The following is a 22,526-nucleotide window of genomic DNA, read 5'->3' as shown; positions in this document are numbered from 1 at the left end:
TTATCTATGACCATAGATAATATGATCGATATATGGCAAGTATCTATATCTCTAGTCATATGACCATAATTTAACATTACTGCATGTGATATAGATAGTATAACTCAAAATAAAGCAACATTATTTTTAAGAGGTGAGTTGTACTTTATATATATTTTTAAAATAAACCGCGTAATAAATGGGATTTAACACTCTCTGGAAATTATCGAAAACGAGAGAAGCCATGTTTGTGGGTGGAGGCGGATAATGCTGTTATGCCGGATGTCAGATTCAAACAGCTGTGTATATTTGTGTCCTGACTTTTTTCGTAATTAATATTAATAGGAAGAAGGTGAAGGTATTATGTAACTTCGTAGATATAAGTTTTTACAGACCGCAAAAAGTGTATGGTATTATTTAATAAATTCGTATTCTTCCATTAGCCAAGGAATTCATCCTCATAATTATCATTTGTATTGGGCAACATAGAAAAATTTCAAACAAACTCTTGTAGCCTCAATACAAGATACAGACATAAACTTCATATGCCAAACACTAAACTTAGTAAATATAAAAAAAGCAGTTTACTGTACTGGAATTTATTGACTAGCTGAGTACCAGTTAGATTTTCAAGTAGAGATCTGCTGTGTGGAATTTGTATTTTTTTCTGAATTTTTGCAGACAGTAACACGAGAGACAACTAACCCATCATCATGATTGGTGGGCTATTTGTGTATAATCATAAGGGAGAAGTTTTAATATCAAGGGTATATCGAGATGACATTGGTCGAAATGCTGTTGATGCATTTCGTGTAAATGTTATTCATGCTCGTCAGCAAGTTCGCTCTCCTGTCACAAACATTGCAAGAACTTCATTTTTCCATATCAAGGTACGTTATTTCACTGTGCCTTATTTGTATTAGATCCTTAGCCATTAACAGAATTAATGAATATTATGTTCTACAATTTCAGTATAATTCTTGCTTGTGATTGGGGGTGGGCATGTCTACTCATTCATGTCCACTTCTGAAGCCACTTAATGCATTTCTCTTCAGAAATTCAATTTGATATGAGAATTTATGTGGAAGTTCGACTGGGTTCAGGTTGATGTGTTTACCACACAACTAATTCAATTCTTTATTCTTAAAATTATTTGTTGTCAGGACTTTTTTCATCGTCTGTTTTTTAAAATTCACGACGTTTCGGAGGCTGCTTCTGTCTCCGTCTTCAGGTGAGAGATACCGACTGGACCTCCAGTGACAGTGACTAGCTCTTTCTAAGGGACCCAACATACCAAAGTGGCTTGAATAGATTGTCACTAATTACAGGGAGATTTAGTTCAGTATGGTTTTATTTACTACTGTTGGTTGTCAACGAACTGCCAGAATGCACATTGATAAAATACGTTAATTAATTATAATGCCACCGATACAATAAAAGCGGTGGAAAAATACATTGTTTATGAGATGTGTCATAGGTTTATAGTGTTACAAGATTTGATGCTTCTTGCCTGCTTTCAGCGAGCAAACATTTGGCTGGCTGCTGTGACAAAACAAAATGTGAATGCTGCAATGGTGTTCGAATTTCTTCTGAAAATTATTGATGTCATGCAGTCATATTTTGGGAAGATTTCTGAGGAGAATATTAAGAATAATTTTGTTCTTATATATGAACTTCTTGATGGTAAGTTATGATTTTGAAAGTTCTTTAGAATATGGACAACTTTTGTGTCTTGCATATAAGGCTGCAGCTGTATAAGACCTGTCATGTATGAGAGCATAGATTCTGTGCTTTTGATAAAACAAGAAGACTGAATTTACTGTTTGGTTACAAAACATGGGTAACCTGGTGTTTGGAGCAATTGAAAAGTGGTCACAAGAAGCCCAGCTAAAATGCCTTGCTTCACAGTTACTGGACAATATGGGTTGTCAACAGAACAGACTGTGCATTGTTATTACTACTGTATCACAAAACATAATTTAACATTTTTGCATAAAACATGGTTATAGGCCTACTTCCAACACACAAACAACAATATAGTGTATAAATATAATAAACTGCAGTTCATATTGTTAGTACTGCATCAGTACAAAACCATTATGCAGAATTGGTATAAAATTGTAAAATTTACTTATAGAGTATTCAAACAAACACTGATAATAACATTATTAGTGAAGGAATATTCCCATAGATATATGCTACTTATACGAGCCATGCCTCGACCAATGTTGTTTCAATCCCAGCTCTTCATTGCCGACTACTCACTGTCTATCCTACCCATCTCATTTTTATCACTACTTCAGAACATTTGATAAGTGATTTATGCAGTAGTGGCACAAAATATATGTTTTTGAAAGACTACTGCAAAAATACTTCTGTAAGAATATTAAATGCAGTTTGGTCCAGATGTGTTATGAATTTTTTCATTGTACTTGTGTTTGAATTTGTTTGGGAACAGAAATCTTGGACTTTGGATATCCTCAGAATTCTGATACAGGAGTTTTGAAGACATTTATTACACAACAGGGTATTAAATCCCAGACAAAAGAGGAACAAGCTCAAATCACATCTCAAGTTACTGGACAAATTGGCTGGCGGCGGGAAGGAATTAAGTATAGGCGTAATGAACTTTTTCTTGATGTGTTGGAATATGTCAATCTTCTTATGTCTCCCCAAGGTAAGACATGTTTAGGTTTATGATAGTAGGTCTGGATTTGTGATTAAAAATTCGCCTTCAAATGTAAATAGTAGCATAAAAAGATATTTTCTGTGATGGTAAATAAGTATATGGCAGTTATCCTGCCATGTGTCTATCTTTCCTAATAACGTTTGCACCAATTAACAGCTTTTCATGAAACTTGGTATGATTGTCACATTTTTATATGACTACCCAACTTTGTATATTTCAGAGCAAGGAGCAGGTTAAAAGAAAGTTTATTGTAATTTTGTATAAGTATGTTGCAATATAAATCCAAGTATTATTTTTGTTTCTTCAAAGAAACTTGCAAGTAATGATTTTCAATATTATTCTAGGCCAAGTTCTGTCAGCACATGTGGCTGGGAAGGTTGTAATGAAGTCTTACCTCTCTGGAATGCCAGAATGCAAATTTGGCATTAATGACAAAATTGTAATGGAAGCGAAAGGAAAGGGTCTGAGTGGGGGCAGTGATGACCCAGCTCGATCTGGAAAACCAGTTGTAGTGATTGACGACTGCCAATTCCATCAATGTGTGAAGTTGTCCAAGTTTGAAACTGAACACTCCATTAGTTTTATCCCACCTGATGGAGAGTTTGAACTAATGAGGTATTTAGTGTTATTTTCTTTTTATGCTTATCCGCAGTTTGAAGTCTTAGCCTTCATAATTCTCTGACAAAATAACAATTTGATAATGCGGTCGAATCAGAGTGAAGTCTTATTGGATGTCCTTCTATTTTGGCCTCTGCTTTTAACATGTGCTGATAATGTTGTGTCAATTTAAAATTGTACTCTGACCTTGCACAGCGTTTATTTTAATGTTTTTCCTATTGATACTGTTTATCCAGATTTTTGGATTACAGCCTTTCTATTTGAAAGGATATTGGCAAGCATTACCTCATGTATTCTTGTTGGGATCAGCTAGGATCATTGCTGCTCATTAGCTTTGAAATCAGATGTTCTCAATTTTGAGGAATTGTGAGGGTGACAATAGGAAAATAGTATTTTTGTGAATATTTTTTTTGCAACATATAAACAATTTTCATTCTCAGGTACCGAACAACTAAAGACATCTCTTTGCCTTTCCGTGTTATTCCATTGGTTCGTGAAGTTGGCCGCACTAAAATGGAAGTGAAGGTTGTTTTGAAGTCAAATTTTAAACCATCATTGCTGGGACAGAAGATTGAAGTGAAGATTCCAACACCTCTGAACACATCAGGTGTTCAGTTGATTTGCCTGAAGGGAAAGGCAAAGTATAAAGCATCAGAAAATGCTATTGTCTGGAAGTGAGTAAATATATTATTTTGTCTGTACAAATAGGAGCTTTATTATTGGAGCATTTATTACAGTATTTATTTCAATACTGATGCCCCTGACAAAGAAATGACCATTTTGGTGAGACTAAAATGTTATAAAGGAAGTTGTTATTAATATTAAATCCTTTGCACATATATAACATATTACGTGTACGTTTGTTATGTTGATTTTGTCTTGAGAACTGTAATTTTTCATTAACATTTTGCTTTTAGAAAAACGGACAGTGGTATAAAATACAAATACTATATATTTAAATAGATACTGCATACACAGTATATTTCTGCATCATTTTTCTCTTCTGGTAATAATTTATTCATTGATATTCAGTAGCAGCACAACCTTCTTTAGCCTTGGCCTTACAGGTGGTATTAACCTTTACAGCTAAAGGAAAGATTGAAAATTCTGCCATATCATTTGTTCTAAGAGTGTTGTAAAAAATGGCTAATTTCACACTTCTCTGTTGTTGTAAATACTTTGTTGTAGTAATTGTAATTACCTTCACTAAATGGAATCCTTGAGAAGCTGTTGGTTTATGGAACTGTGTGAATCTGTACCCCATAAATTTAACCTGGTATTACAATTCCCTCGTCCTCAGATTTGTTTCGCCTTGACTTAATTTAAGCTTAAGAATGGTAAGCACATGTTTAAATTAGTACTTGGGAGCTAATTTTTACAGTAGAATAATTCTTTATATGTAGAACTATACAGAACTAGAACTTGCTGCATGTTCCGACATTCGGATGCTGTGTATATTTGATAGATTGTGTAACCTGCAGTAATGGTTTACATTATGAGTATTTATCTTCCAGGATCAAGAGAATGGCTGGTATGAAAGAAACTCAGTTGTCTGCTGAGATAGAACTTCTTGAAACTGATACCAAAAAGAAATGGACTCGTCCTCCGATTTCAATGAATTTTGAGGTAGGGTGACTTTATGGCGGTCGTTATCTAGAAGGTGTGATAGCAGTGAGGCCCTGATGTTTTGTTAGATAAACATTAGAATGTATATTGTCATTCAAGGATACTGTATGCTGATTAGAAAGGAGGTTCATTTTATAAAAGAATTACATATTTCATAATTTTCCTATATCAGGTGTTCTTCAAAACAATATATTGGAATATCAGGTGTGATCATTGGTACTATTTGCCAATATTTTGACCAATATTGAAATAGAGTTGTTACTGTGTATCAAATGACCTTTATATTTCAAATTGTCACCAACAGATGCCATAACACCCTTTTTCATTTATCATTAATAGATGTCGTTACCATAAGGTAGAACAGGAAAAGTCCAAATATGAATGCGCTGGAAATGTTATTTTTATGTTCTGCTCAATTTAAATATATGTATATCATTCTCGGAGAGATATATATACTAATATAATATTTGAGTTTTTAGAAAGGGTTTCTTCTAATCCCATTGTACCTTTATATTTGCAATACTTTATAGTTTGTGAGGAAGGTATATGACTTTGTCTTGATTTACTTTTTCAGGTACCTTTTGCTCCTTCTGGATTTAAGGTTCGGTACCTGAAGGTGTTTGAACCAAAGTTGAATTATTCAGATCATGATGTTATTAAATGGGTAAGATATATTGGTCGCAGTGGGTTATATGAGACACGTTGTTAATTATAGAGGCACTGATATAATTAAGGCATAGATCTGAGCAGGAGGTGTAAGAAATGCTGTGAGTAATTATGTAAGCATTGCTATTAACATTTCCAGGTGAATTGTAGAGAAGCATTGATATGAAATGTTCTATGAAGGTATTCAGTGATTAAATGTAAATCCTTTCTTTTTATTTGGATGTATACAAGTCTATATTACTGTGGCTTTGATGTGAGTTATTGTTGATATAATCAAATGAAATGTGTCTTATTGTTAATAAGGAGTTACACATACACGTATCTAAGTGATGAATGTAGCATACTTTGTCAAATATATAATGATGTGTTTAATTGTCTGGAATTTCTGCTGTTTGTTGGTGCCTCAGCTGATTTCAGTGGGCTAAATGTACCCTATGTGTGTTCATACGTATGTACATACACATATACATGCATAATATGTACAGAGTATGTCATATGTATTAAAATGTGATTACAGAAGTGTTGCTAATGTAACAGGAGACAAAAGCCTTGAAAACAATTAATTTACTTTATTATTTTAGTACTACTGACTGTTGATTTTGCATTAATAACAATGAAAAGTTTTAGTGCTGATTAGAATGAGCACAGCAATATTTCATAAAATTGTGTAAGAAACTTGAAGGTTGCTGGTTAATTTTTAAATCTTAGGAATCAGGTATATACGTTTGTTGGAAATATTGTGTATGTAGAATGAAATGCAGTTGTGGATTACAGTTATTGAGTGCTGATGGTTTGTGTGTTTAGCACTGAACATTTTATTTCCAATGGCAAGTTTGAATGTGGAGATGTCTCCTCTTAAACATGTGTGATACTGGATCATAACATGTCAAACTGTAATACTTAAAACATATCTGAAGATTTAGAATATCTCTACGCCTTCCTTTCCACTGTATTTGGGGGGATTGACATATTTTGGGGCACAGTAAAATGTTACTAGTTTTTATATGTATTTTTGACCTGGGTTTCAAAAATGTGTAGTCCATATTTTGTGTTTATTTTCAGCAATCAGTGCTTGCATGTAGCATGTTTTTCAGATCAAGATTTTTTTATGATGTATAATTATAATATATGCACTTGAGATTGAGGTTACCACAATTGTGAAGGGATTGACTATCATCTTGAAGGCTGTGATGCTTTGTAGTATAGCAATTGATTACTGATAGTTTTGTGTCTGACTTCAGGTTGGAAGTGAAGATGCAACTGGTAAGTTCCTTCAAATAACTGGTATGAACCTGCAAAATTGTAGTGTCACAACCCAGAAATCTGTAATTGTGTATATGCATGTATTACTTGGGTGGTGTAGTAAATGCGAGGAGTCTGGATAGTTCAGTCAATATAGTGACTGACTGTGAACTAGACGTCGTGGTTGATCTCTGACAGGGTCAGAGAATTTTTCCCTTAGCCTCAGCTTCCAGGTTTGGGTGTATGTATCCAGGAAGTCATAGCCGGGGCCTGATGCTGACCGCTTGCCCCTAACTAGCCTTAAGGTTAAGAATGAATAGGATCTAAACCCCCATGTGCCTACATAGAGCATAGAAGGACACCTTTAGTTCACAGCAAAATTGACGCTGAACTTAAAACTAAGAGACTTTTTTTGAAACTTTTTGTGTTAATTCTGCTATTTAAGGTTTGAGATGAAGTGAAAGGAACACTTTTGTTTGAATTTGCCCGCCACAAAAGCTGTCTGCTTAACCCATTTAACGCATAGTGTTTTTCTATTTAGTATGTGTATCGACTGTTACGTCAAGAATTTTGATTCGTGTAGTCAGTAATATACGTATTAATTTTAATTGCTGGAATGGAGTGTGGCATCAGATTCCGTGAATCGGGGCTAATGGGATTTTATTAGCCTAGAATGAAATATGTCTTCCATTATACAGGCATGACAACTGAAGTGTTTAAATTATGGCTTCGTTTTAGGATACCATAAATTGTCGAGGTGTTGAGATATTAAATAAAGTAGATCTATTTCATTTAGTAAAATATAATAACAATATTAAGTAAGCCGCATGCTGGAATTTAGTTGTGAGAAGATAAATTTAATGCACGGTTTAAATTCTGCAAAGTTGGGTTCTCTTACTGGTGCATTATGGGAAGTAACGCAGTGAATTTCTGTAGGCTAGTGTGTTTGTCGTGATGGAGTTTATTGATACTTCGTAAGTAAATACGATATTTTAATTGATGTAATATTAGGTACTGTGTATTCTGGTCATGTGTTTATTCTGTGTGTAATATCTAATTTTAAAAAAATCCATTGATTTCAACGAGTTGTTTCGATCTTGTGTCGTCAGCAGGCAGCAGGCAATGTCATTCTTTTATCAAGATTGGTAAATGTATTTGAAACATTATTACTTGCTGAAGTAGAATGTACGTAACATGTCTGAAAGTACATACATCGTGCTTAGTTAATATATGTGGACGTATAAGTGTAACAAATAAGCAGCCACAGGTGTGTCGTCGAATACTTCGTGAACGTCAGAAGTGTGCCACTCCTCCTTCTCGAGCTCCATGTCGGAGGGAGAACATTTTTACTGGTGCATTTCTTACATTTCTTTCGATTGTACTTAATTATTTTTTGCGAATTCAAGAATTGTACGATTTTATATAGCGTTGTTAATAACTTAATATTTTTATGAACCTTTTCCCAACGAATTTTAGGTACCGAAATTGTTACATGTAAAAATTTACAGACCCATTTTTAAATCGAAACACGTTATTTATCATGTTACAGAGTTGAAAATAATTATGGAGCTGAAAGTATAGATCCTCACTGTTAATTAATTATCCTAATTTTATTAAGTAAGTTTTCTTAAATAAATGCAAATGTAGAACGTCACAGGGTGGGGTAGGATATTTCACAATGTAGCAAGTATTCAGCAATAAAATAGCGTGTCACCGATAGGCGTCAGCTGTGTTTGCATTCTAGAGAGAGAGAGTGTGAGTGGTGAACCTAAATGTTCATTGTTTTATTATGTAATTGCGGAGATAGTTGTTTGGGGGGTAGGAGAAAACCCTCCTCACTATTTTTGTTAAATATAGGCGTGTTAGCATATGCAGCGTTTATTTAATTGTTTCAAATTAATTATTTCGAATTGTGTGCCATAAGAAATTCTGTAATCTTTGTTGTAAGAAGGTAGAATTTTAATTTAGTCATACTTCATCGTTTTATCTTATGCGGAAGTGAAAGTTATTTCTTGTTGCAGTTCGATTTAGGATTGTTTAAAAATGCAAGAAACTTCTACCAAAGGCACATATGTTTGTGTTTATGATTTTTGGTGTAATATTTACCATATGAATGTATATATATATATATATATATATATATATATATATATATATATCAGCCTAAGCCTTCCCTGGGAGAAATAGAGATACGCCATTAACCAGTATTTGAAATCAATGGTTTAAAAGTAAATTGAGATCCGCGTTGCATAAATATGAACGAAATCTGCCTCGTAGTAACAATACTAGTAGGCAATTTGACACGTGTCAACCGTTTTCAATGACTGTGTAATGTTTTCAGCACTTTTCCCCTCACAAAATATCTGCTGGTACTTTTTCCTGCGCAGACAACCGTCGTTTGTGAGAGTCGCGAATTTGACTTGCCTGACCTTGAGTTTTATGGCTCTCATATGCTCAGGACGGAGCTAGTTAGGGGCATGCTATCATATTTGTCAAGCAAATGGAATTCCACGTGGGCATTTTTGTTTCCTCCACGTTCACGTGAATATGGCGTCCAGCACTGTAAATTACTACATGATTCTGTATATGGAATAGAAAATATTCCAAGTGCATCTTTGTATATTTATTAACTGATTGTTCACTTGTCAGTAGAGTTTGCTCTAATCGCCTTTAATATGAATGTGTTCATGTGTTCTTCATACCTTACAAGAGTTACAAAAGATGTGCTTCTGTCGTTAAATCTCGAATCAGAACACAGGCATCTTAATATAAAAGTTTGTAGTATTTTTAACATCTTTGTCTGTACAACAAACCTTGGCTTTTAATAGCCGACAAATGCCAGGAGCAGTGGCCTGCCTGCCCTCAGCAGTTCTGTAGTAAATTCATTCGGTTCGCCATAAAATGTTAGACAGGAGTTTCCATTTGATTACACAAAGTTTCTAGGCGAAATTTGTATTCATCGTTCACCCCCCTTGTTGTAAGAAAGACTATTTTACAAATAATCTCGCTGTCAAGTACTTGATGTTTTGTTGTTTGAATGTCGACGTATTGTTGGACGGATGTTTAGGCGTCTGTTTGGTAATTAAAACTATTGGAATTAACATCTGTTGAATCTGGCGAGAGAATTTACAAACACAGAGAAATACATACAGAATTTAGGTTGGAATACCTCAATGCAAGACGTCACTTGGGAAAGGTTTTGTCCTGGGCGTAGATAGGATGAACTGTGTGGTGTGAGGGTGTGGACTATTGTGGACAAGCTAACGACCCTTCTGTCTCCATAATTGTTCGGAAGTTCTCAATCAGTTTAGCCACAATAGCGTTTTAAGAAGGACTCTTTTCTGTGGGGCAGTGCAGTTGTAAGAACAGATTTATTTAAGAAGAAGAATATTTTTCTCAGGTATTAACGAAACGTCCGAAATGTTAGCATAGTAGCCCGACACGGACACCTCGTTTGAACGTAAAGGCAACGTTCTGAAAATATAAACTGTGTACTATTAACCTCGTAGCCGTGACCGATTAACTGAAGGTATCAACTAATTTGCTCCCACATAACCTCAACCAAGTTACGCGTCTTTAAACCGGAAACGATTGGTAGTGACAGCCATTGTCAGCTTGTCAGATCCGGCTACAGGGAAGTGGCAGGCGGCCAGTAATTCCATCACACCATCACAGTCGGTACTGTCCGTTCACATTAAAATGGATGTCAGTTTTCCCACCGCAAGGTCGTAGAGCAGACGCGCCGGCCATTTTAAAAGTTTCTCTTGGATTTGAGACATTAGCCCATTACTTCTGCAAGCAGTTGCTCGGATTTTTAGGTAATTAACTCAGTTTGAATGTCGTATAAGGCGTGCAGTCTCAAAATCTGACGTGCCTTCAAAGTCTCTGAGCAGCCGATCTGGTCTTTGCCCCACTTTTCCCGCTGAAATGACATTTAACGAAATGAGGTGACAAGCTGACTTCTGCCGCTAATGGAAACTGTCCCAGTCGCCACGTACGCTGTATTTTCTCTCAAAGCGGAGGAGTGATTTCGAATCAATGTCGTCAGAACCGTGAGGTACATAACGTGAAATAGTACCAGAAGGTAAAGTAAGCAGTGAATAATATTTCGTAGGGCAAAGAAAGTTGTTTTTTCTTTATGAAAGCAATGAAATGGTACAGAAGACATGTTAGAAAGATATAGAAAAATGCGCTGGAGAAAAACATTCGATTGATCCTGTTAACAAATTAAAATGTAGCAGCTTGTTGAAGTGAGAGGTCCCGTAAGACGTCAACTGAATTGAAGAAATGCGGGTTCCGATGTACGAGGTGCGATCGGAAAGTTTCAAGACTGCGCGTATAAAAACCCGTACACTTATCTCAGGTATTAAATTCATCCATCACCCTCGAAGTAGTTCCCCTGGGAGTGAACAGAACGATCCCAGCGCCGCTGCCAAGCCTGGAAGCATCCCTGGAAATCTTTCTTTGTCAGCCTGTCAAGCACCATCTGCGATTCTGCCTGAATCTCTTCTATCGTCTCAAATCTCCTTCCCTTTAGCTGAATTTTCATCTTTGGGAAGAGGAAGAAGTCACACGGAGCTTAGAAAGGAAGTTGGGGTCGATTCTTGCAAGATCTTTGAGCTCCTGACAAACGAGAAGTCGATTCTGCTTCTGGTCCTCAGACAGGATGCGTCGCATGTGGAGTTCTTCGTTTAGAATCAGCTGACAGGTCCCATAGCCTATCCCAACAATGTCGCACAAGTCGTTGATGGTACGACGTCGATCTTCGTGAATGGCCTGCCGAATCTTCGTAACATTTTCGGGCGTTGTGCTCGAAGATGGTCGTCCAGAACCCTCGTCATCATCGACAGAGGTTCGGCCATTTTTAAAACGTGAATGCCACACAAACGTTTGTGCACGACCCATTGCGGACTCCCCAAATGCTTGCTTTAGCATTTCATAGGTTTCCGTGGCCGTTTTGGCGAGTCTTTGGCAAAATTTGATGCATGTGATTGTATGATTCGTAATGTTTAGGAGATGCTCGAAAGATGGCAGTCAAGATTTCTTCTTATTTTATACCGGTGTGACTAGATGGGCTATTGAGTGTTTGAAGACGCGCTCAAAATATAGCCTATTTTAGCATAATTTACTTTTTTTATATAAAAGTAGACGATCTCATCGTTGAAGAACATGTGACCGTCCCATCAGCATCAGTCAGGATGATTTGTTCTTGTAGAATGTAAAACAACATGGCGGGTCCGCGATTTTTATATGTAGTTTTCGGATTGATGACAATAACTAGTGAACATTTGGAGATGGACATGTGAAATTTTATGTGGAAATGAAACTATTTTCTGATTTTGTATGACTAACTTATGTTTTAAGAATTACAGACTTTTGAAGGCTCGAATTATGTGAAAATTGTAGTTGGCGTGTGAAATGCAGTTTGAATCTGTTGTGGTTTAGATAATTATTATGCTCGGGAGTGGATGAATACATTGCAGTTCTTGGTGGTCTCAACATAATCCATAGACTGAGAAATATACCGCTGCAAGGTGATAAAATATATTTTAAAGCAGTATTTCAGTATTTTCGAGTGGGATTAAAAATATTCGACAACTTAGCGGTTTTCTAACCGATATTCGAATCCGGGACCTCCAGAATACGGAACAGGAATGGGCCCGCTGTTCAAAATTTCTAAAATGTTGAAAATATTTATTTATGGTTTATTTTTTCAGTAGCTCAGACTACGTGACGTTGTTTGGTGAAACTAGTATATGAAAAGAAATCATCGTGAGAGAATCAGGTCTTATAATTTGGATGGAAATCGTCCAAATTACGATTTGCATTCGGTCTGCACGCGATGTAACGCGAAATAATGTCTGAGAACTGGGTAACTGGGTGTATGGGAGGGAAGGGTCATGGTCAGCGCGAACCTGCCGTGTTTTGAGGTGGGATCGATTCTAGCAGTGGCGTGCTGAAAGTTAAACTGTCGTACTATTGACCACATGTCTCCTTGAGCAACAATACTTAACATTCTGCATGGGCGGGTTTCGATTCAGTCTAAGATATCGATATTATGCTAGTACCATCTGAAGTGCACAGCGGAAATTGTGTCTGTTATTTGTATTTCTGCCATTATAAACATTGATTGAGTCTCTTCACGCATTTGCTTGGAGTACCGAAGGAAAACCACGAACATCCTCGGTAAGGATTTGTAGCAAAGACCTCTGGAACACAAGTAGGAGTACTAACTACTCCTTCAAAACATTCGGTTTGGTGTCTTCGTGTTTTATTATTTATTTTATTTAGTGTTCTGTCTGATGACAGGTCCATATGAACAGGATCCTTCAATCCTTTTCTCGGACTGGGACCTGTTCATATACGTTCTTGGCAGATGATCCAGAAGTGGTTTGCCATTGCCTTCTTCTGTGTGTGAATGGAGTAATTGTTGGGATGCCACGGAGAAACCGGGGAAGCCCCCGGAGGAAAACTCCGTGTTGCCTAGACCACGGCCTTGCCCAACACAAGTTATAAATTCGGGCACCGCCGGGAATCGAACCCGAGACCCCAGGATTACAAGGCCAGCGTGAAAAATATGCCACGGTATTTTTGTAGGAGAAAAGTGGAAAAAGGCCTACCAGCATGGCGACCGCGCGCAATAAATTGGATTGATAACGATAATTAATTAATCATTATGCAATTTGAAGTCTTCAGTTTGTGTGGCTGCATGCTATAAATAAACACAGTTAATTGCAGTACGTATAGTATTAATTACTGAAGCTGTAAGCCTTGAAAAGTGTAAAACGCATTACTCTGACACTGAGAATGTAATTTGATATCATAAATGAGCTCATGTTCTATGACATTACCTGACTAAAGGCATCGCTTCACCGCGCAACGTCACTATTATTGTCTGTGGTATTTTAATTAATGTAAAGTATCTTACAGGCTCCAATTTCTAACATGCAGCTTAAAGTTACATCGCACTTTAACGTGGGTATCGTGCATTGCTCGTGCTGCAAATCAGATTATAATTTTCCCAGTCTAGAAACAAGTTTAAATTGTAAGACGCTCATCATCTTTCACGCGAACCTGTTCTATTAGTGTATTCTAGTGCCTATTTTAAAATGCGAGCTGGTTTATTGGCGAGGAACGAGCTCTATTGCATTCTATCCATTAGCGAATAGAAATTGTACGGGAAGTAACACCATTTTTGGCAATTTTTAGGAGGAAAATATACAGATATTTTGAGAATATACCTCTGATTTTTTGTTATGATAAATTATTAAATTGTTTAAATCCTTGTGAGGATGGAGTTTTTAAACAAGTCTGTTTGCTAAAATGAAAGAAAAATGAATGACGGACAGACACACCGGGGGGGGGTTCCCAATTTCGATTTAAATCGTCAGTGTCATTAGACAGTCTGGATTTAGTTAGTTATGTGCCGGCCATAGTTTAGAGAAACCTTTCTAATTTAGTAGCATCTTCCTTCCAGTAGCTGTGTGGCTGTGTTAAATTTTCGATCTTTTGAGGGTTAGGCCTACCTCAGAGTACTTCAGAACCGTTGTTAGGCCCCTCCCTTCTTAAAGGTTTCACAGACATGTGCTGTAGTTTTTGTAAGCTGAAGATCTCTCTCTGGTTGAAGGCAGTTTCTAACCAGAACATTCGGAACGTGCAGTATGTACCAGTTCTTGTAGTTGCCCGTCTGCTCCTGCTGCCCTGACCTCGTAATGCAAGTCTGTTTAATTCAAAAGTGTTTTAAGGAGCTTTTCTTTCCGTAATTTGCAGATGTTCATGTACGTTTTTAGTATTTCTTACCTTCTCTGAATGAACGTTTTCAGAAATTGGATAATATTTTGTAAAAATAATTATTAAAAAATTTAATCGTGTTAATTTAAAGTAAGTAGTAATGTATTTTAATTAATAAGATTAAAAAAATATATACTTTAAGGTGTACACTAAAGGTACAAATGTCTCCTTTACGCCACAGTACGGTCGAGGACTTCAGCATGGAAACAAAGTTGTCACCAATGGCATCGAATGCAGCGGACGCTGGCCGATAGGGTGTTCTTCGCTTAGGCTAACGGAGAAGAACGTTTAAGAAAGGAAACTTGGACTTGCGCAATATCACAAAAGTGGTTGACATACTTCGCTGTTAGTTGCCGAAGGCTCGTGTTCTGAGTGTGGTCGACGTAACGCCCATTTGGCACGATTTTCGCTCCCGCCCCTGGGGCTTATGTTCTCGCACGGGGATAACCTGCCAAATTACACCCCCCCCCCCCCACCGCACCCCCGGATCTCCGGGACACCTTGTGCCTCGTACGACGAGTGGAGCCTTGGAAAGTAATTTTCTTTCCAGTCTGCAGGCCGGGTCAGCTGCTTGCATGATACCTACGTGGTATCCAGCTGTGGAGATAAGACGGTCATGTTCTCGTGTTTTGAATTATTTTATTCATCGCCTTGTCTTTCTCGGTCTGTTTTGATTCAAGAGTCGATTCCTGTCGTGTCGACTCGGCGTATCGTTGATGTTCCGCTACAGAGACACGGACGGAAGTTCATTCCGGCCGGGATTCGATCCCACGAGCCCTAACACCATCATGTCTTCAAGTCGCCACTTTAAATCATATTCAAGAAACGGGCAATTTTTCTGTTAGTTGTTGGAGAAGTGAAGATGATGAGCTGAAATGGATAAACAAGAAATGTAGCAGAGTTTTAAGGGGAAGACGCAGTCAGTATTGAAATGAAGCTTAAGAAATAATTTTCGGTTATTTTGATTTGATTGAACTGGCTCTGGATTGGTTGGAATGGCTTACGTCAATTTTAAAGAAATTTTTATTTGTTTATTTGTAAAAAGTGATGTTCTAATGTAAATGGAACATTTCGATAGAGAACATCATTTAATATATTTTAAATATTTAAATGTTAATTATAGTAATATTTTAATATTTGATAGAATTTTATTGTGATTAGACTGACAAGATTTAAACAAATATATATTTATCACAATATGACGCAACTTTTATCATCTCAGAAATTTTTATGTTGAAATACCTGATATTGGTTTCGCGCGTAGGAGATAATAGATAAATCATAACGAAGACTGGTTAAACGTTATTTCTACCACGTTACAAAATTCTTGAAATGTGTGGAACGAACAAAAGAAAGATTGGGCCTGCAATTTCGTACTCCATTTTCCAAGAAGATTCACGTTGTAGGTTAATAAAACAGCGTGAAATTGTGTTGCCTTATGTCATCCCATTCTGATAATATACGGACTGTTATGTAGGAATATTCCACAGCCTTGCTGCTAATGGAAGTAGTGGATGAGTTCCAGTTTCAGTTGCATAGATCAAGAAGCGTTTAAGTGCCAGTTTTATAGAAATATGCACTGTGAAAAAGGACGTGGTTACAAAAATGCAGTCCTTAATAAAATGAAGATGGCGATTAGAATATTATTCAATCGAAACTCGCTTGTTGTTGTGGATCGAAGGAGGAGGCTGCAGAGGACGGGTAAAAGGGCCAGAGGAGCGTCGTGGGCTAATTTGTACCTAGTAAAAGAGGGCGAGATTGGTAGGATTCTAGCACGCGTGGTTTACATGAGAAATGCATTTTATTTATTTTTATTTAGTGTTCTGTCTGACGACAGGTCCATATGAACAGGATCCTTCCATCCTTTTCTCGGACTGGGACCTGTTCATATACGTTCTTGGCAGATGATCCAGAAGTGGTTTGCCATTGCCTTCTTCTGTGTGTGAATGGAGTAATTGTTGGGATGCCACGGAGGAAAACTCCGTGTTGCCTAGACCACGGCCTTGCCCAACACAAGTTATAAATTCGGGCACCGCCGGGAATCGAACCCGAGACCCCCAGGATTACAAGGCCAGCGTTCTAACCGCTAGACCACCGTGGCGGTTGAGAAATGCATATAGAGTTTAAAAGCCTGAAGTGAAGGGACCATTTGAGGATAATATTAAAACGAATCTTAAAGGAATACGACATGATGGTGTAGGACTGTATTAAACTGGTTCGGAATGTGGAGTCATGACGGGTTTTTTTTGAAGACGAGATAATGGACTCTTCGACTTAGATAAAAATGGTAATTTCTTGACCGGATTAGCTGTTATCAGCTCTTCGAGGCAGGTACTACGCAGTGTAATTTTTTTTAAAAAAAAACATTATTTAATCTCTTAGATACGGAATTGTATTACGTATTCTGCGCCACGGAACCAAGATATCATTTTATCGTTTAATAACTTTCCCTTTTTGGTCTTCTGGGCTGTAACGCTGTGTGGACTTGGAGGTGGATACGAAGGTTTGGAAGGAGCTTATTGCCCCCCAGAAGATGCCAATTTTCTTTTATACTTTTGTTTCTTGTCCGATCATTGTATACAACCTTTTCTTGTGCTGTGCTTGGTGGTTGGGAATTATGGAGCCAATGCGTGAAAAGGACACTGTCTTGTCTTCCGAAGTGAAGTGTCCTTTGTAGTGACTCCATGGCGCTCACACCATTACGCCCATGTAGAGTAAAAAGGAAGTTGTGTATACGTCTTTCCAGGGTAAGGCTGGAAGGAGGAAGACAATGAACCAGAATGGAGAAAAAGAAATGTGGAACTCTTGGATTCGGTGGCGATGCTCGGAATGAAATATCTGGAATATTGGTAAATTGGAGCGAGACAGAGGAATGAGGTGGTGGTACATAGGAGACGAGAGAAGAACTTGCGAAGATAAGGAGAGAGAAGAAATATCGTGACTGGAGACAGATACTCGGAGCCTGGTGGAAACTCGAGAAACGCCAGTGTGATTTGTTTAGAGTTTTGAAATTGCTACTTCAGCTGTTCCTTCCGTGTCATCCATCACACGGCGTGCAGTCCGAAAGTGTTAAATGTAGGTTCATTCAGCATTTCTCAACTCCTGGACCTATTGTAGTACATTGATCACATGAATCAAGTCCACACTTTCCCAAATTTTCTTGAGATCAGTTTTAATATTATCGTCCAATGTGCTCCTTGGTCTTTTCCAACCGAAATGTTGTACTCATTTCTCATCTCCCCGTGGCCACTACATGCCCCACCAATCTTCTCGGGTGGCACACGTTCCCGAATTTGGTCTGCTCGTAGTTTGTGTGATCGTAGCCAGGGCGTGTGGGATGCATGAGGGAAACACGAAACACACACAGAAATGCTGAATATCTCAGTCGATTTCTTTATGCTAAAAGGGCAGTAAAACATATTCAGAACTTTGATTGGGAAACGAACTTAGGATGTGGTCCATTGGCGTTTTTTTATGACGGTAATTAGCGATTTTCCGTTTAAGGAATCTCATCGATTGTCGAGAAGATTTATTGTCTTAAAATTAATTCTTAGTTGGGAGATCGGAGTGCCAAATCCAGCAGAACGAGAATTTAAATAAAAGCTCCGTTATAGTAATCAGTTTCTATATGTGATATATGTACTTTAATATAGTAACACAAATGGCTTCTGAGATGACAGATAAAAGTTTCGTGAAGTTGTAATCTTTATGTTAAGATAAAAGTCTGTCGTGTGTAGGCAAGAGGAAAGCACTTGACCAAAAGATAGGAATGAGAAGGACGGTGTTTGAAGGAGTCGAATGAAAATGTGCCTCGCGGTCGGGTGTGGGTCCCTGCTTCGATCCTCGGCCCGGACGCCGTATATTCTGACAGGCCATTTTCGTAGATTTCTGCAGTCCGTCAAGAATGTGCTGAAATAGTAACTTCACATAGGCAAATGTCACTTCCTTCTACATCCTCCCCGTGTGTACTTTTGAAGGAACATGACCACACGGCGGATAGGATAATATTAAGATGGATCTTAGCGCGAAACTTCGTGCGATTTGGTTGGAGGCGGAATTTGCTTTGGTGTTAGCGGTGTTGAGCCGTCTACGTTAACATCTGCGAAAGGACGCTTTTAAAACTGGGGTGCACCTTTGGAATCTGTTTTCGGGGGCTCTGAAGGAAGATAGTCCCAAGAGACCAGATTTCGTACGTGCCTGTGTCAGCCTCTTCACGTTTTATAGCGACCTCTTATCATAAACCTCAAAGCATATGAGACGTCTCTTTCATTCTTCTCGTTTATTTTCGTCTTAAGAAGAGGTTGAGAACGTGGGCGGTGGTATATTTTTAGCGCATCAGTCAGAGTTTGGTGTGCCTGGAAATGTGTTGGTGGTTGATTGATGTTCAGGTCAATAAATTGGTCAGAATGTGAAACTGCCACTCGTCGAGATTGTTAGTGGCTTTAAAGGAGAGGACTGGAAGCAACACAGATGAAATTGTGGTGGAAAAGAAACTCTGTTTTCTTTTCTGTTGCTCTGTATTTCAGTAATACTGCAAATTGCTTTTGGCGAAACGATTATGATCTGCGTCTCAGAATTCCTTTCTCAAATACGCGTACTGATGCAGTTGTAAATTATACCGTTCTTTCTTGCTTTAGAACTGTGTCTTAAAATATCACTGTTTTCACCTTGCCGGAGCAACCAATTTAAATTCTGTTTTCAACTCACACGTACGAATTGTGTGTTATCTCGAAGTTTTCATAAATTGTCTATGGCTGCGAGCATTTTTTCCTTTTCAATCTTTCCTTCGCATCTCGCGTGTTAGTGTGATGTAACAACCGTGTTAAATTGTAGCGAATGTCGAGGAATATCGACATTTTTTAAGGTGCAAACTTGGCGCTCAGCACACCAAATTCTTGACGCTGTCCCTGAGGGGACTAAACAAGAAGTTGGATGAGTGAGCAACGAGCAGATGTCTAAATGCCGTGCACTTGCGTTCGCAGGGGGCCATTCCGGGTGGCCGAAGGAAGGAACGAAAGTTGCGGCTTGAGGAACGCTGCAACTTAACTTTCTCTGTGGTGCGTGCACATTCGATGGCGTCTTCTGCTGTCTTCTGCCTCAGTCTACAAATCGGTGAGTAGACTGTGCATTACAAAGCGCCGCTGAGCTGGATTAGGCTGCCAGTGTGATTATTAGGAGTTGGCCTGAAGAGTCTTCAGTATGTAACTGTGGTAGGTGTTTAATACTTGTATTATTTTAAAATATGTAACATCTGGAAATGTTAAAACAGGTCTTCCGTTGACGCCCCATGTTTCTCTTTCCTTTGCCCGATATTCGTGAATATTTCTTGGGACATGAACATTTTACGTTTCTCCTGATTGGTCGAAACATCTTAAAACTTCTGTCTCTGGTCTACAATCAAGAAGTGGGTTCCAAGTTTTACTTTGGATTTATGTTTACACTCATATCAATTGAATGTCTCTATTTCGAACCTTGCCAGGTGAAGAATCTGTGTAGTGTATTCTATAAATTTTTATGTTTCAAGCTTTTGGGAATGATTTTAATTAATTTACGTATGCAGGATGATCACAAACTCACGCCGACATCTCTGGTACTGAAAGTCCGGGTTCGTGTACTGTCACTAAAAGCGCGGTGTTGCCACGTTTCTCAGGCCAGAAACGTATTACTCGAAGCATTAGCGTCGAAGGGGGGGGGGTCGTCTTATTTTTAGTCAAGGAAAACGACCTCTGAATTGTTTAACGTCAGTTTCGGAACATCCTGTATAATGAAGGTAAGGTCGTGTATCTCACAAATGGATCACAGACTGAGCTATTCTGGATATCGGGGCGAGGGGGGGAGAAGTGCCTGCTCGTATCCGGTATCGAATCCCTGTCGACCGGCGTGTAGCCAATCACTTTACGACATGAGCTATCGGAGCTGAGCGGGCTCCAGAGACTTCTCGCCACACGTCTGACTCTGAACGAGTGAATGCTTCGTTTTGTAAAACTGTGGAGATAATCTGGAACTAGTCCTTAAGAAGAACGAACAAAGTTTGAATAATTCCCATAGCGAGGGAGGGAGGTAAGATCCTGACGTCACGTGTCGTGTTGCCCTGATGAATGCACCGTGCGTGCTAGGGACTCGCGTAGTGGGGCTTCTGGCCTACTTCCGGGGCAAAAAAAGTCAGGAGCTGTGCATATAAATTTTAATACGCGTCCAGGAAGTTGTTACTTGAGAGGTTGTTGTATTTGCTATTCTTTCTGCGTGTCGGTCCTCCTCTGACACTCGTACAATTGAAGTGTTTACGTTACTCATCATTTGAGTGACGAAGGTGTTTATTTGTGGTTTATTTAAGAACGCTGTCAGCGAATCTCGCTATGCACTGTCCAGTAACAGCATGATTAATGAATAATAAATTGGAACGGATATACAAGGAAGCGGTCGTGGCCTAATTTAAGGCATTGCCACGACATTTGCCTGGAGTAACCGACGAAAACAGTTCGGGAGGCGTTACTCGTGGCTGTCCATATTCTCGTGTTACTCGCGCTAACGGCGTGGCCTTCCGTGGACATGACTTTACGGACTCGGTCGTCACATGTACGGCGATTCTTTTGTGCGCCAAACATTTTCCACAAAGCGCCCTTCTAGTTTTCAGTCGTGTTGATGCTTCGCTGACGTATGTTCTGCTATCACGCAAGTTGCCACGAGATGTTAGAGCAGTGATTGTGCCAAGGCAAAGGGTTGTAAGTCCAGAAACTGCAACCGAAGTGCAGTTGCTGCTTCTCTACACGTGTTTAAATGTACATGTACCCTAATGTATCAAAACTCTCACTTCAGCCAGAAGTTCGTGTGTCAATTGAACGATTACATTTCCGTAAATGTTCGGAAAAATAATTAAACTTGATTGGTTACAACTTTCCGAAGACTGTTTGACGGGCCCTGAACTTTTGTGACTTATACCCGTTTATCTTGGCATCGGCTTGTTTCATTGTGCGGTGGACTGCAGTGTCCAGCCGAACACTCACCGAGTTATATGGCAGATGTAATATTTAACAATCACATTTGTTAATAATATGCACGTGTAATTTGTAAAATGGGTCTTTCACATGAAATTCGACGGGGAATGATTCTTTTCGTATATCAGATCTAAAACTTCTTGACGATGGTGAAGAGTCAATTGAATAAAAATTTTCTTGGATATTATCCATCGTCTAGTAAATATAAAACGTAAAACGACGTTTCGGAGATGGGACTCTATCTCCGTCTTCAGGTTCCTACACAGTTGGGCCCACTAGATAGAGCTAATACCTATCTCCGGACAAAGTAAAAAGTGAAAGTCCCATCTCCGAAACGTCGTTTTACGTTTTATATTTACTAGACGATGGATAATATCCAAGAAAATTTTTATTCAATTGATTCTTTTCGTGTCTAAATCGCACATCCCTTCTACATCTGTCTTCACAGCACTTCTAACTATATCTTGCTATGGCATCTCTGTTTTGTGGGTAAGAAGTGTGTCCCAGAACACGCCGTTACAGGAGAAAAACAATTAAAACTTTAAGCCGTCCTATACATCAACTTTTCGCCCGAGTTCCGCAACCATTTTAACATCTCTGTGGCCTCGAACAAGCACGGAAAGACTTGCTGTTATGCAACACAGATAAATTTCGCACTGCATGTTAAAAGTAAGTTAGGGACCTAGCTGTCACATCAAAGCTTTATCGCATTACTAATTGACGGTTCTGTTACGACAATTTTTAGCCGCAAACCCTCCTTATTTTAGGGCAGTCTTGTTCGTTCGTCTGTAGTCTTTGTGACTGTGGATGGATTTTAAAGAAACTTGGAATGAACAGCATTCTTCAGTTGTTCTTTTAACTTCCTTCCATTGATAATACCAACATGTCGGTGATGGGAAGTTATGAATGTATTTATTGTA

General features: G+C 38.4%; 2 protein-coding genes across 9 annotated transcripts in view; both read left to right on the top strand.

Annotated features, from left to right (window-relative positions):
• Positions 1–23: 23 nt before the first annotated feature.
• On the top strand, positions 24–5,950 carry AP-2mu (adaptor protein complex 2, mu subunit). 3 transcript variants are annotated; one of them, XM_022058146.2, is made up of 8 exons: positions 24–133; positions 661–869; positions 1,500–1,662; positions 2,438–2,656; positions 3,013–3,283; positions 3,727–3,960; positions 4,801–4,912; positions 5,487–5,950. In XM_022058146.2, the coding sequence occupies exons 2-8, from the start codon at positions 693–695 to the stop codon at positions 5,619–5,621; spliced, it is 1,311 nt and encodes a 436-aa protein (XP_021913838.1). In that variant the 5' UTR covers positions 24–133; positions 661–692; the 3' UTR covers positions 5,622–5,950. The 3 variants fall into 3 exon arrangements, with proteins under 3 accessions (XP_021913838.1, XP_021913836.1, XP_021913837.1); XM_022058144.2 differs by lacking the exon at positions 24–133 and adding an exon at positions 189–331; XM_022058145.2 differs by lacking the exon at positions 24–133 and adding an exon at positions 202–337.
• A 1,760-nt stretch (positions 5,951–7,710) lies between these two features.
• Positions 7,711–22,526, top strand: part of Camta (Calmodulin-binding transcription activator) — a 158,589-nt gene continuing 143,773 nt past the window's right edge. For 5 of the 6 annotated variants that reach the window (XM_087356193.1, XM_087356194.1, XM_087356195.1 and 2 more), the window contains exons 1-2: positions 7,711–7,794; positions 19,594–19,723. In XM_087356193.1, coding sequence (XP_087212319.1) covers positions 19,684–19,723 — 40 coding nt within the window. In that variant the 5' untranslated portion in view covers positions 7,711–7,794; positions 19,594–19,683. The remainder of the gene's footprint in view (positions 7,795–19,593; positions 19,724–22,526) is intronic. The other variant, XM_087356201.1, reaches the window with a different exon arrangement.

This window comes from Zootermopsis nevadensis, unplaced genomic scaffold (genome assembly GCF_977971745.1).
Source record: "Zootermopsis nevadensis isolate Lab colony 2312 unplaced genomic scaffold, Znev_1.0 Znev_ptg000002l, whole genome shotgun sequence".
Lineage (NCBI taxonomy): Eukaryota > Metazoa > Arthropoda > Insecta > Blattodea > Termopsidae > Zootermopsis > Zootermopsis nevadensis.
The sequence above is the reverse complement of the archived record's forward strand: the minus strand, read 5'-3'. Positions and strand labels throughout refer to the sequence as shown.

Excerpts from the sequence above, each read along its gene's own strand:
- AP-2mu (XM_022058146.2), top strand. The coding sequence starts at position 693 with ATGATTGGTGGGCTATTTGTGTATAATCATAAGGGAGAAGTTTTAATA. Across the intron at positions 2,657-3,012 it reads TCTTCTTATGTCTCCCCAAG|GCCAAGTTCTGTCAGCACAT; the intron begins GTAAGACATGTT and ends ATATTATTCTAG. Across the intron at positions 3,284-3,726 it reads GGAGAGTTTGAACTAATGAG|GTACCGAACAACTAAAGACA; the intron begins GTATTTAGTGTT and ends TTTCATTCTCAG.